Raw genomic sequence first — 16,440 nt, forward strand, 5'->3', positions numbered from 1 at the left:
AACAGAGAAAAATCAATAAAACCAAAAATTATTTCTTCAAAAAGAAAACATTCACAAACCTTCAGCTAAATTAATGAAGAAAAATGGAAAAGCTTACTATACTAATGTCATAAATTGAAGAGCAGTATTACTACTGAATCTACAGGTTAAAAGAAATATATATATCAATATTATAAACAAGTATAGGCCAATACTTAGATAATAATTCAAACTTACATGAAATGTACAAATTTCCAGAAAGATACAAGGTACTAATAAATCTGACTCAAGATAAAAGAGAAAACTAAAACAAGTGAAGAGGTCTAATTAGTATAGAAGAACTTACCACAAGAAAAGACCAGGTCAAGAAAGCTTTACTGGAATTCTTCCAATCTTTGAAAGAACTAATAACAATCATCCAAGAACTCTTCCAAAACACAGAAGGAACACTTCCTACCCCATTCTATCAGGCCAGTATTACCCTGACACCAAAACCAGACAGAAGTATCACAAGAAAGAAAAACTACACACCTACAAAGTAAACCATATGAATAAAGATGCAAAATACCTGAACACAATAACTAGCAAACACATGGAAAAGACTATATGCCATGACCAAACAGAACTTTCCCAGGAATTTAAAGTTAATTTAACATCCAAAAAATAATCAATCAATGCAACAGGGCAAAACATAAAAATCATTTCAAGAGGCAGAAAAAAACATTAGATAAAATTCAATCATCTTTCATGATAAAAGCACTAAAAAAAAAAATTAGGAATAAAAGGGAACTTCCTCAACCGACTAAAGCACATCTGCCAAAATCCTACTACAGTCTGGGATTTAGCTAAGTGATAGAGCATATGCTTATCCTGGGATCAATCCCCATCACCAAAGGAGGGAGAAGAGAAAGAAGAGGGAGAGGGAGAGAGAAAAGGAGAGGGAGAGGGAGAGAGAGAGAGAGTGAAAAGAAAATCCTATAGCAAACACAGTGCTTGATGTTTGTAAAAGACAGAATGAATACATCCTAAGATCAGGAGTGAAACAAGGATATCCACTCTTGCCACCTCTACTTATCTTTGTTTGGAGATTCTAGTTAAGACAATTAGAAAAGAAAAATTTTAAAATGCATACAGATTAGAAAAGTAAACCTATTAATTTTATATATAGAAAATCCCAAGGAATCTAGAGAAAACAAACAATAACAATTAGAATTAACAAATTTAAAAAATGTTTCACAGTACAAGATCAATGTGCAAAAGTCAAGTATGTTTTTATACACTAAAAATGGTCATTCTGAAATCTAAATCAAGATGATAATTCCATTTAAAATAGTATCAAAATGCAATAAAATACTTGGGTATAAATGTAATAAGGGCAAAAGATATACTGAAAACTACACAACATTGCTAAAAAAAAAAAAACTAACAGATTTAAATAAATGGGGGGAAACATCCCATGTTCTTGGAGTCAAAGACTTAATATCATTAAGATGACAATAATTTATAAATTGATCTATAGATTCAATGCAAGCCCTATCAAAATTCTAGCAGTCTTTCTACAGAAATTGACAACTAATCCAAACTTTCATATAAAAATACAAGGAATCCAAAATAGCCAAAATAATCTTGAGAAAAGCTAACAAAGTTAGAGGCCCAGTTTTCTCAATTTCATAATTTGCTAAAAGCTAAAGTAATACAGTATAGTATTGGAATAAGGTTAGACATCTAGATCAGTGGAATGGAATTAAGAGCCCAGAAATAAACCTACAATCTATAATCAATAGATTTTTGACAAGCATGCTAAGACTATTCAATGGGTTATTTTAATAGCCTTTTCAACAAATGGTGTATGGACAAATAAAAAAATAATAAAGTTGGACCCTGATCTTGTATTGTATATAAATTTTAACTTAAAACTGATCATAACCCTAAATGTAAGAGCTAAAACTACAAAAATGTTATAATAAAACCTAACAGTAAATTGTCTTAATCTTGGGTTAGGTATAAGTTTCTTAGACACAACACCAAAATCACAGTGACAAAAATAAATAGAAAAACTGGACTTCACCAAAATTCAAAACTTCTGTACTGTAAATAATACCACCAAGAAAAGAGAATCCAAAATAAGAGAAAATATTTTCAAATCATACATTAGATATGGGATTTGTATCCAGTACATATAAAGAACTCTAACAACTCAAAGACAAGAAGATAAAAATCACATTTAAAAATAAGGCATCAATTAAATAACAAAAAGACAACAAAGCCATTAAAAAATGGACAAAGGATAATAATCTATAATCTTCAAAGAAGACACACAAAAAGCCAATACACACAAAATGATGCTTAGTATCATTAGTTATCAGGGAAAGGCAAATCTAAACCATGATGAGATAACACTTCACCTGAGCTTGGCTGGTTGGTTATAATCAAAGAACAGATAACTAAGTACTGGCAAAGATTTTGGAAAATTGGAACTTTCATAAATTGATAGCAAGATGTTTGAAAGTGAAGTCACATTGGAAAATAATATGGTAAATCCCCAAAAGGTTAAACAGAATTATCATACAACTAGCTATATATTTAAGAGAAATAAAAATATATGTCCACACAAAAGCTTATATATGAATGGTCATTACAGCATTTATTCAAAATAATCAAAAAGTGGAAACAACCCATATGGCCATCAAATCATAAACAGATAAGCCAAATATAGTACATTAATACAATGAATTATCATGGCAATAAAAAAAAGGCAGTGATACATGCTACAAATGGGATGAACCTTATGAAAACACGCTAAGTAAAAGAAGCTAGCCACAAAAGAACTCATATTGTAAAACTGCTTGTGTATGAAATGCCTGGCATAGGAAAATCCTTAAAGACAGAAAGTGTATTAGTGGTTATTTACAGCTGGGTTTGGGAATTAGAGGAGAATGAGGAGTACCTGCTAATGGGTACAAAAGTGTTTCAAAATTAGATTGTGGTGATGGTTGCAGAACACTGTGAATATAACAAAAACCATTGTATTATACTCTTTAAATAGGTGAATTGTATGATATTCAAATTATACTTCAATAAAAGTGTTAAATGAAAAAGAAGAAAAAAATTATTTCTATGCCACACTGTGCAGTATATAAATAAGACTATATAAGAAAAAATAATTATACATTTAGAAATATTTTATATAAAACATGCTTACCACCAGTACTGATTTCTACTTCTGTAGAATCTCTTTCTAAACTCCCAGCACTGCTAACAATATTCATCAAATGAATGGCAGTCCAAGCAAAAGGCATGCGATATTTCCCAAGTCTTTGGCAAAACTGATCAGCCTGACTTTTCAGCTTCTCCAATTTTTCCTTATTCTGCAAAAAAGAACTTCAAACATTATTAAGCTTGAAAGAAATCAATTAGATGTTATTTAATACTATATAAAGGGGTAGGTTAAGAGTTTTAAATTTTCAACAAAGATAAGAAAGGCAATTTATACTTTTCAGAGATCAAGTAACAATGCATTATCTTAACTACTCAACAATCTCAATTCTTTCTACAAAGATATCCCCTGAAACAAATATTAAGGTGGCCTGCAAGAGCTAACCAATGGTCTGATTGAAAACCTCCCTAACATACTCTTTTCCTATAGGATATAGGATAGACAGTATCTTACCTTAGAAATTAGGGCTGGAAAGAGAAATAAAGGGAAATAAAAAGGAAGAACTGGGAGTAGTGGCACACACCTGAAATCCCAGCAACTTGAAAGGATGAGGCAGGAAACAGCAAGTTTGAGACCAGCTTTAGCAACTTAGCGAGGCCCTGTCTCAAAATTTTAAAAAGTAAATAAAAAGGGCTGGGAATATAGCTCAGTGGGTAAGCACCCCTGGATTAAATTCCCAGTCACCGTGATCCCCAAAAAAGGAAAAAAGGAAGTAGGATAACAACAACAACAAAAATGACATAATAGTGAAATTCTTTAATATACTTTGTATTTACTGTCCCAAATTAACAACAGTAATAATGTGAAGGGGAAATGTCATTCTACCTTGGTGGCATCTGCTTCTTTGAAAATCATATATGGTTCTGCACACTCTCCAATGTCTCCTTGCTGTAGGACTTTTTCTAGCTGTAAAAGGGAAAATGTAAAGATTAATTAAGCTTTAAAAAAAAAAAAGTCTAAAAAATGCAAGGATGGTTCAATATACAAAAAAAATCAATGCATTAACAAAATGAAGGCAGAAAATATATATGATCATTTCAATTAATACAGAAAAAGCAGATACAGAAAAGTAGATAAAAGTTAACATCCTTTCCTGATAGAAACATTCAACAAACTAGGAATACAAGGAAAGAACCTCAACATAATAAAGGCAGTATATGAAAAACTCACAACTAACATTGTAACCAATGGTGAAAGACTGAAAGCTTTTCCTCTAAACCCAAGAAGAAAACAAATATGTCCATGGCTTGCCTGTTCTACTCAACATAATGCTGAAAGTCAAAGCCAGAGCAATTAGTTAAGAAAATGAATAAAAGGTATCTGAACTGGAAAGTAAAAATTAAAATGATCTTTGCAGATGACATGATCTTTTTTTAAAATATATTTTTAGTTGTAGATGGACCTTTATTGTATTTATTTATATCAATGCCAAGAATCAAACCCAGTGCCTCACACATGCCAGGCAAGTATGCTACCGCTAAGCCACAGCCCCAGCCCTGACATAATCTTTTATGTACCAAACTCTCACAGATTCCACCTCCCACAAAAAAAAAAAAAAAAAAAACTATCAAAACTAATAAGTAAATTCAACAAATTGCAGGTTACCAAAATGACACATTAACAATGAGGAATTGCAAAAGAAAATTAAGAAAACAATTACATTTATAACAACATTAAAAAGAATAAAATATTTAGGAGTAAACATAAAAAAGAAACTAAAATATTTACATAGTTAAATGAAAGTAGACACAAATAAATGGAAAGATATCCCATGTCCATGCACTGAAAGACTTAATAACATTAGGATGCCAATAATATCCAAAGTAATCTATTATTAATTAAATCTCTATCAAAATTCCAATGAGTTTTTTTGCAGAAATAGAAAAACCCATCTTAATATTCAGAAAGAATCTCAAAAGGATCCGAATCATAAAAAAAAAAAAACACCCTCAAGTGAAAAATTAAAAAAAAAAGTTGAAGGTCTCACATTTCCAGATGTGAAAATTTATTGCAAAACTAGAGTAATCAAAACAGTATGGTACTAGAATAAAGACAGACATACAGACAATGAAATAAAATAAAGTTCAGATATAAACTTCATATATATGGTCAAATGATTTTAGATAACAGTGCCAAGACCACTCAACAGAAAAAAAGATAATTTTTTTCAACAAATATTGTGGAAAGCTGGATATCCAAATGCAAAGAATAAAACGACCCTTACCTTACACCATGATTACCTTACACCAAAATTAAGTCAAAATGCCAAATTATGCTATGTGCATGTACAAATACATCACAATGAATCCCACTGTTATTATGTACTAATATAAAACTAACAACAAAAAAAGAAAATCCGCAATGACTTTGTCATATAAAGCAAGTTAGAGAAAAATACCTCAATAAAATGGATATATACATGTCACACTCTATATGAATGGGGAGTGAATGTGCTTTTGAAAACTTAGTGTAATAGAAAATAAAGTGTAATGAATTCAGTAAGTTTTGTCAGTTGCCAGATACTATATGGCCTCATAAAAGAAACAGTGTGGAATTTACCCTGACACAGTTATGGGCATTTTGAAGGAAACCTGTTTTTCATAGTAGAAAATGAGTTGATATATTTGTACAATATATTTTCTCAATAACGTACTGGGTATTTAACAACCCCACCCTTTCACTTACACCTATATAGATAAAACAAATTCTCTTCTACTTAAGGAGTTTCTATCAAGTAGTACAAAAGCAGTAACAAAAAATTAAGTCAAATGGATCAAAGACTTAAATCAGACTTAAAATCATGCCAGGCATGATGGCGCACATCTATAATCCCAGTGGCTTGGAAGGCTAAGGAAGGAGAACTGCAACTTCAAAGCCAGCCTCAGCAACTTACCAAGACTCTGTCTTAAAATAAAAACTTAAAAAAGGCTGGGGGTATGGCTCAGCCCTTAAAAAAATGACTGGATTGAACTCTGGGTTCAATCCCTGGTAGCAAAAAAAAGGACTTTAAGCCATAAAGTCCCTATAATAAAACATAGGGGGAAACTTCATAACCCTGGACTTGCAAATGATTTCTTAAAATATGACACAAAAAGCACAAACAATACAAGTAGGTAGATAAATTGGACAACACTGAAACTTACATTTACTATATCAAAGGACAAAATAAACAGAACAAAAAGGCAATGTACAAAATGAGAGAAAATATCTGCACAGCGTACATCTGACATGAAGTTAATTTCAACAATATATATATAAAAAAAACTCCTACAATTCAACAACAAAAACTTGATTAACCTACAGGCAAAGGACTTGAATAGATATTTTTCCAAAGAATTTACACAAATGGTCAACAAACATGTGGAAATATGCTCAACATCACACATTAGAGAGATGCAAATCACAATGAAATTATCATCTCACATCCATCAGGATGGTAGCTAACAACAGAAAATAAGTGTGAGTGAGGATGAGAAGAAAGTGAAACACTTATGCACTATTAGCAGGAATGTAAAATGGTAAAGTCACTATGAAAAAGAGTATGGAGTTTCCTCAAAAAATTAAAAATAGAATTTATAAAGTAATTTTATTTCCAGGTACAGATTCAAAAGAATTGAAAGGCCTCAAACAGATAATTATATATCAATATTCATAAAGGCGTTAGTCACTATAGCCATACAGAAGAAGCAAATTGTCTATCAAAGTGGAGAATGGATTAGAATGCAATATATATATTTTTTTTCATATACATTTACAATGAAAAATTATTCAAAAAGGAAGGAAATCCCAACATAACCTACAGGAACCTTGAAAACATCATGTTAAGAGAAATAAGCCAGTCACAAAAAAGACAAATACTGCATGATTCCACTTATAAGAGGTAGCTAGAGTAGTCAAATTCATAAAAACAGAAAGTAAAATAAGGTTGGCAGGGGCTGGGGAAGAGCAACTAACAGGGAGTCATTTAGTGAGTATAGAGTTTCACTTTTGCACAACAAAAAACTTCTAGAGATGGTTTCACAACAATGTGAAAACAGTTAATACTGACCCACATACTAAAAAATTGTTAACATGATAAATTTTATGTTATGTGTAATTTTCCACAATTAAAAATGTTTTTAAAAGCAGTCAGTCATTAATTTATTTCCAGTTAATATATCAAAATGCAAAATCCCAATTTAAAAATTACAACTCACAAGTGGCTAATATAATAGTTACTACTTACCATATTGCTCTAAAATGTCTCCCTTTCCCCCAATAGAATTTTTCAGGTTAAAAAAAATAAAAACTTGTAAATACAATAGCAGAGTCTGATTACAGCATGTAATAAGAAGGAATTGGAGCAACTAAAATTCTGAAACACTGCTGATGGGACTATACTTTGAACAAACCATGCTAGGAAACTAGCTGTTTTCTAATAAAACTGAAGATATAAATACATGATGTTCAAGTAACATAACAATATTCCCAATAGAAATGCAACATATTTGTACCAAAAATCATGTAGAAGAATAAAAGGAAAAGCTAAATGACAGTGAAAGAAGTCAAAGTACAAGTTATCTGTTGGAAGTACGGGCTACTCACTAGAAAGAAACAAGAGAACCCTCCAGGATGATGACGGTACATAACTTAGGCTCAACAGCGATTATACTGATGAATACATGTGTAAGAATCATCATACTATTTACCTCAAATATGTATACTATTCAGGGCTCAATGTACTTTGTATTTCAATTAAAATTGATAAATATCAAGTTAAATAACTCAAACTCATATTCATTGTTGGTAGGAACATAATTATCAAAGAGACTTTGGAAACTTGTTTGGCAGCATCTACCAAAGCTGATATACAAACATCCTATGACTCAGCCCTTCTACTCCTAGGAATACACTAATTAGAAATTAGTAAAACTATCTATTTTCATAGACTGAAAATATTCACAGACTCACCAATAGAAGACAAAAACTTAAATGATCCAAAATGACCATCACCAATAAAATGGATACATTGTGATATATATAGACCATAAAATATTACAAAGTAATAAAAATTAATTTTAAAACTGTTGCATACAACAACATGGACTAATCACATTTTGGTCCCATTAATAACAGTCCTCAAGCTTTGGAAAAAGGAGGAAGCAGTAAATAGAATAGGTCACAGGATGGTTCCTGAGATTCTGCCAATGTTTTATTTCTAAACCTGGCTGGCTGGTCACAAAGTGTATTCATTTGGAGATAATTAATTAAGTTATATATTTATAACTTCTATAATTATGTCTTCAAATAATTAATTAATTAGTTATTTAAATAATTAGTTAGTTAGTTAATTAAATAATTTTAAGTGAACATTATGAAAATTTCCTTACTGTAATCCAAGTTTTTGTTTGTCTATTTGTGGTTTTCTTTCAATATGTTTTATATTTTTTTGTTCACCAAAATGGAAAGTGTACATAAGAAAAAAAACCCAAACAGTGGTGTAATCCCTTCACATATTTGTCAGAAAATAACTGTACTAAAGAAGGAACATAAAAATAAGCAAGGGGCCAATAATTCTGGCTGACCCAAACCTCAATATCCTAGACAGAAACAAACTCCACTAATAGTCCCAATTCTTCACCCTTTTTTCCTTCCTTTTGCTATATGACACTGCAGTTTCTCCTTATAATGAGACCAAGTATATATCCCAATTCCTCGAGCTCATGTTGTTATGTGACCTGCTTTTGGTCAATGGAATGTCAGCAGGCCCCATGTAACCAAAGACTTGAAAAGTGCTTATGCAACTGAGTCTAGCCAGAATATCTTGCTGGAAAAGAAGACATCCAAAAAACACCACCAGCCAAATCATCAAACTCTCAGCCAATCTACAGACATTGATGCATGGGTATCACTACAGTGTAATGACTTTAATTCTTTTTAATTCTTTCCACCTGGAAAGAGTACAGCCTAGCTGACCAGCAGACAACTCAGATCCATGAACTGTACAAATGTTTATTGTGGTACCCACTGGAGCACTGTCTCTTTGTTCTTGTACAGCAGTAACCATCCAATACAAATGCCAGGGTAATATTTCTCTCAAGAAACAAAAAACACCCTGATGAGTCATAAATGAAAAAGAAAATCTCCTAAATACATTTCCTTTAAAATTTAAATAATAATTTCACTTGGTGTTTTTTTTCCTGCAATTAGAGAAAAATCTTTAGACACACAAGATTATACTCTATATTTGTACCATACTGATTTTTCATTAATATTATTTCATTATACATTTCTGTAACATTAAAAGTTCTTCAAAATTGTGGTTTTAATGGACATAGTATTACATCACATGAATGTACAATGATTTAAGTCCTTATTTCCTTATATTGCACATTTACATACAATTTTTTTATTCTTATTCCTATGTAAACCATTCACTCCTATGACAACAAATCTTGTCACTAATCTCATTTTCCAGCAACCAATATTTCAACAACTATCTATCTCTATATTACCAGCTAACTTTTAGCATGTAAAATAACTATATATATTATATTTTTTATATAATATAAATCTTTACTTGCAGTACTGTTCATTTAACTAAAATTTATTTTAACCTGAATTCATAGGAATATACCCACAAATTAGGACATTATTCCTGTGGGTAAAAAGAATTCATTTCATGAAAATCCATTTCATAACCTTATTATAAAATTCATTACCTTTTTATGATAATTTTATATAAATAAAGATAAAGTGATTAAGGAATATATTTTAGGCTACTCTCAAGTCAAGGTCAAGTTAAAGTAAATTATTCTTTAAGTTACACAAAGCTAAGTAGCTTAGTAACTTCAGAATTTGTAACTCTTTTTCTTAATCAGCTGACACTCAAATCATAATGCTCCTTGACATGATTTAGCTTTCAATATTAATATGATTTAGAAACTGACAAAACTATAGTATGGCTCTTGTGATGGTTAATTTTATGTGCCAATTTGGCTAAGGTATGACGCTCAGTTGTTTGGTCAAACACAATCTAAATGTTGCTATGAAGGCTTTTTTTAAGAAGTTGATTAACATTTAAAGCAGGAGACTGAAAGTAAAGCAGTTTATTGTGTGGGTGGTCTCATCTAAGCAGTTGAAGGGCTTGCAAGCAAAGAGAGTTTTCCCAAATAAGAAATTCTCTTTAAACCTGGAAACCCTGCCTGAGTTTCCAGTATGCTTTCCTGTGGACTTTGGACTCAAGACTATAAAATCAAATCTACTCCATTTTGCCTCTCTTTTCACAGTTTTAATTGGTGCATTATAGTTGTACATAATGATAGCATTTGTTACTATGTATTCATACATGCACACAATATAACAATATAATTTAGCCAATATGTCTCCATCACTCTTCACCCACCTCACCCACTGATCCCTTTCCTCTTCTAATCTCCCTTTGATTTTCACTAGAACTGAGCCCACCCCCGACACACACACACACACACACACACACACACTTTTCCTTTCCTTTTTTCCTCCCTACAACCCCTGACCTTCTGAGTTTGGCTTATTTCACTTAACAGAATGGTCTCAAGTTGCATCCATTTTCCTGAAAATGACATAATTTCATTCTTCTTTATGGCTGAATAAAACTCCATTGTGTATATACACACCACATTTTCTTTATCCTTGCATCCACTGATGGACACCTAGGCTGGTTCCATAGTTTGGCTATTGTGAATTGTGATGCTATAAACATGGGTATGAGGGATGGGTTGTGGCTTAGCAGTACAGTGCTCGCTAGCATGTGTGAGGCACTGGGTTTGATTCTAGGCACCATATAAAAATAAATAAATTAAACGAAGGTATTGTGTCCAACTACAACTGGAAAAAAAATTTTTTAAATACATGGGTATGCGTGGGTATCACTGTAATTTGATGACTTTAATTCTTTTTTCCCCTTTTTGTTGATTCTTTTTAATTATATACATTGGGATTCATTTTGACATAATTATAAGGGTATAGAATATAATTTTGTCTAATTCAGTCCCCAGTATTTCCCCTTTTCCTCCCTAATGACTTTAATTCTTTAGGATAAATACCAAGGAGTGGCATAGCTGGGTCATAGGGTGGTTCCATGACTAATCTTTTAAGTAACCTCCACATTGATTCCCATAGTGACTATACTAATTTACAATCCCACCAATAGTGTAGAAATGTTTCTTTATCTCCACATCCTCTCCAACATTTATTAGTGTTTGGATTTGGGGGGTGGGGGGGGGGGGGAACATACCAGGGACTGAACCCAGGAGCACTTAATCACTGAGTCCCATTCCCAGTCCTTTTATTTTATTTTTTATTTTGAGACAGGGTCTCACTAGGTCACTTACAGTCTTGCTAAATTCCTGAGGCTGGCTTCAAACCCATGATCCTTCTGCCTCAGCCTCCAGAGTTGCTGAGATTATAGGCATGAGCCACTGCATCCAGCTATTGTTTGGATTCTTGATGACTGTCATTCTGATTTGCAAATCATGAAATCTCAGTGTAGTTTTTGATTTGCATTTCCTTAATTGCTAATGATGTTGAACATTTCTTCATATATTTATTGGATTATTTGATTTTTTTGGTATAAAATTTTTGAGTTTTTTATATATTCTGGATATCAATCCTCTGACAGAAGAGTAGTTAGCTAAGATTTTTCTCCCATTCTATAGTTTCTCTCTTTATATTCCTAATTGTTTCCTTTGCTACACAGAAGCTTTTTAATTTGACAGCATCCCATTTATAAATTCTTGACATTATTTCCTGAGGTTTAAGGGGTCCTACTGAGAAAAATAATGCCTGTGCCTATATGCTGTAGTGTTGGCCCTAGTTTTGTTTTGTTTTTTCTAGAAATAGCATAGTTTCTGGCCTATTTCCTAGATCTTTGATGCATTTTGAGTTGAAAATCAACTCAACTTTTACCTGAATTTTGAGTTTGCCCACCTGCCATATTAATCACAATCTTATCAACCCCCATGATGGTATGAGACAATTCCTTCAAATGTATCCAGTTCCATTTGTCAGAGAACCCTAATAGAGGTCTCCATTCAAGAAAATCTAGATAAACCAAGCACAGTGGCCCATGCCTGTAATTCCAGCGGCTCAGCAGACTGAGGCAAGAGGATCACTAGTTCAAAGCCAGTCTCAGCAAATTAGAGAGGCCCTAAGCAACTCAGCAAGACCCTGTCTCTAAATAAAATTTTAAAAGCAACTGGGATGTGACTCAGTGGGGTTCAATGTTTGGTATCAAAAAAAAGAAAAGAAAGATAGCACCTATAGTGTATATCCACATTGTGTTACAGAATATCAAAAGGGAAAAGAACTAATAAGTAAAAGTCAAATCTCTGCCCTTAAAGAGTTAGCAGTATTGATAAAAAGAAAAGTATACAAACATTATATAATAAACAAATATATTTAACATTATTCTTACCTTTATTACAAGAAAAACATCTTGGGAGGGATAAGTTATAGAAAAAATAGCTGATCGTGCCAGAGTGGTGATGGCAGCAGGTGGTACATGCGGACGTAACAATCCTTTCATCTGCTCAGAATTAAGGTCAAAATAAAAGTTTTCTGAAATCTAAAAAATATATTCACATATTAAAATTTAAAATCTGTATGTTTTTTAAAAACTCACAATAATCATACATACTGAGTTTTAAAATATTTCAGACATTAATCAGGACATTATACTCTAACCTGCAGTTTATCTTATGTTATTGAGACCAATCTTTACTTTAAATCAAAGAAAAGAAATGGAAAATTTTGGGAAAATAGAATAAATATTTTAAAAATTCTATAATTCCAAAGAATCCTCCTACAAACTCTTTGGATTAAAAATATAACCTCTAATAAAACATCCAAGGAAATTATCACTGAGAGGAATGACTTCAAACTGGGTTTTTATAAACAACATGAAGAATGTATCAGCAGTTTTGATTGAGATACAAGTTACTGGAGCAGAGTTCTGCTTAAAAAATCATTATGTCATATGTTCACAGAAGAAGTCAGAGCCTCAGCTCTTAAGATTTCTACTATATATTATGCTTATAATACTAAATTAGGAAATGCTGCTGAGCGTGGTGTGCATGCTTGTAATCCCAGTTGCTTGGATGGCTAAGGCAGGAAGATGGCAAGATTGAGGCCAGTCTGAAGAATTAGTGAGACCCAGGCTGGAGCTGGAGTTCAATCCTTAGCACCACATAAAAATAAACAAATAATATAAAGGCATTCTGCCCATGTACAACTACAAAAAAAAAATTTGTTTAAAGAAAATATTTAAGTAGTCTTGATAAGTTTCTATTCCCTTTTTCAAAAGACACATGTTAATAATTTTTTAAAACTTACTTTATTCACCTTCTAAAAAAAACTTAAAAATAGGTTTTTGAAACCTATGATTATGGCTACAGTCAAATTTATATAATCTTACCTTTTTCTTTTCCTTGACATCATATAAAGCCAAACTTGCAAAAATGGGTTCAATTTCAATCTCAAATCTTCATGAAGAAAAAGGATAAAATAACTTTAAAATACATATAGGAGACATAGCTACAGAGAAATTTTGATTCCAAAACTAAATTACCTTAATACATTGCACATTACTATATTTGTACCTATGCCTACACTACACATTCTTCCTAAAATACACTTTTCCATACTTGTCTTTCACAGCCTAAATCAATCATTATTTACTCTATGTAATTCTCCTTAATATCTCAAACTTCCTAAAAGCCTCATAGTATGTTATGTCCATTTTGTGTCAATAATCACTTTCTAACCTGTAATTTGGTTTACATACAAACATATAAATTAAAATATAAGTATATATGTTCAGTTTTCAAAAGATTTAAAACTAAACACCTAATGTTTCTCTTTCAGGTTATGAATCATGTATTGAATACAAAACACTTTAAAAATATTTAAAAACTTTCAGAATAAAACAAAAGCATCCAAAATTCCACAATGTGGAAAGAGCCATAATTAGTGGTTTAGTACCTAATCCATCCAGACCTTTCTTAAAAAAGAGTGTCAGAGTATACATAATATTTAGTAGTTTGATTTTTTTAACCTAACATTTTTAAATTAATTCATTTTAATGAGGTATATATGACAGCAGAATGCATTCTGATCCATTGTACACAATTGCAGCACAATTTTCCATTTCTATGGCTGTACATGATGTAGCATCGCACCATATGTGCAGTCATACATGTACCTAGGGTAATAGTGTCCATCTTATTCCACCATCTTTCCTGCCCCTGTCCCCCGAACCTTCCCACCCCTTTGCCCAAAGTTCATTCATTTTTCCCATGCCCCTCCTACCATTATGGATCATTACCCACTTATCATAGAGTACATTCAGCCTTTGTTTTTTGGGGATTGGCTTACTTCACTTAGGCAAATTTCCATGTCAGTAATATTAATCTTATTTTCAATGCTGGTATAGTAATTCCCATTTTATATCTATGTCAAAATTTATTTTAACTGTATGCTTGAGATGTTTAATTCATTTCCAAGAACAATTGCCTACACAAAGTAAACACTGAGTAAATACTTATTAATTGAAATAATATGTAATGTGAGGTTAATTAAACTAGAGCAATAGTTCTCATCAAAGGACAAATTTGACATCAAGGGACGTCTGGCAATGGCTGTAGACATTTTTTATTATCACAACTACAGCAGCAGTTATTACTGGCATTTAGCAAATAGAAGCCTACGTATGTGACTAAACAGTCTACATTATACAGAGTTGATGCTGACAACAAAGAACTATCTAGACAAAAATGTCAATAGTGCTGAAGTTGAAATAACTCTGCATTACACTGTTTTTGAATTACAAGAGTATCAGTTGAGGTCCTTATAGGAGACAGACAACATATTCACATAGGGCTGAGTTTAATACAGAGCCATTTTAAAACGTTTGGATAAATCTAGGGAAAAACAATGCAGAGTGCCACTCCCTGGGGCTAGCAACAGTAGGAATCATCATCAACTCAGGGCTGAAAAAGAACATGGAAGAAGTAACCAAAAAAAAATAGTAGAATCCAGGGCTCTTCATAGAAACTATGAGGAGAAGGAAGAAACAAGTCAAAGTGACTCAGAAGAAGAGAGTAAGAGGAATTAATACCTCACATGATCTACTCTCTTCCACCCTCCAACTTCCTCTTAATGTCTCTTTAGTAAAACTCAACCAGAAACTAAAAGCAAAGGGACCTTAGGCAGATGTGGGGGCACATGCCTATAATCTCAGCTATTTAGGAGATGGAGGCAGGATTAGTGCCAGTAGGTCAGCCTCAGCAACTCTGCAAGATGCCCTCTCAAAATAAAAATATAAAAAGGACTGGAGATATTGCTCAGCAATCTCAATACTATAAAATAATAATAATAATAATAATAATTTAAAAAAAAAATTAAAGAAAAGGAAACCTGATGATCCTGTCCATGTGTGTGTCAGTCTCTATAAAATGTACTCTGCATCCTCTACACTTGATACTGTTACTGCAGCAAGCAAGTAGTACAGCACTAGATTTTTTCCTTCGTCTTTTCACATATTTACTGACCATTCAGATACTTTCTTTTTTTTAATATTTTTTTTAGTTGTCAATGGACCTTTTATTTTTATTTACTTATTTGTATGTGGTGTTGAGAATCGAATCTAGTGCCTCACACATGCTAGGCAAGCACTGTACCACTGAACTACAACGCCAGCCCAGACACCTTCATTTGATACATTTTTCTATTTATTATTTAACTTTCTCCTCAGCAATGGGTAGTTCTTTGTGTATTCTGAATCTCAGCACACTGTCCAAAGTGTGTATGGAAATATTTTTTCCCTTCTCTATGGCTTGTCTTCACTCTTGTGCCTTTTGATGAACAAAATCAGCTTTAATGAAGTAAAAAGTATCAATGAAAACAAGGGTTGTGCTTTCTACATCATATTAAAGAATTCCTTCCTTTCATGAAGCTACCCTTATATGTTTTTCTAGAAAGTTTACTGTTTACCTTTCATATTTAGAATCTCAAACTGTAAATAACTTTTTGGAAATGGAGAGAGGTAGTGGTCAAGTTTACTTTTGTCACATACAACAACAACACACACACACAAACACAGAGTGATGAATGTATTCTTAAGTTTCTTGTGATAAGTTACACAGACCTGTGAACATAACAAAACCCATTGACTTGTATAGTTAATGAATGAGGTGAATATACTGGTGCCCTGTATATTGAGCAAA

General features: G+C 32.3%; 1 protein-coding gene across 1 annotated transcript in view; it reads right to left on the reverse strand.

The window, feature by feature from the left end:
* Positions 1 to 16,440, reverse strand: part of Dock7 (dedicator of cytokinesis 7) — a 212,338-nt gene that overhangs the window by 154,019 nt on the left and 41,879 nt on the right. Inside the window, exons 8-11 of the mRNA XM_071617906.1 lie at positions 13,632 to 13,698; positions 12,633 to 12,782; positions 4,022 to 4,102; positions 3,182 to 3,347 (exon numbers count right to left, since the gene is read on the reverse strand). Coding sequence (XP_071474007.1) covers positions 3,182 to 3,347; positions 4,022 to 4,102; positions 12,633 to 12,782; positions 13,632 to 13,698 — 464 coding nt within the window. The remainder of the gene's footprint in view (positions 1 to 3,181; positions 3,348 to 4,021; positions 4,103 to 12,632; positions 12,783 to 13,631; positions 13,699 to 16,440) is intronic.

This window comes from Marmota flaviventris, chromosome 10 (genome assembly GCF_047511675.1).
Source record: "Marmota flaviventris isolate mMarFla1 chromosome 10, mMarFla1.hap1, whole genome shotgun sequence".
Classification (NCBI taxonomy): Eukaryota; Metazoa; Chordata; class Mammalia; order Rodentia; family Sciuridae; genus Marmota; species Marmota flaviventris.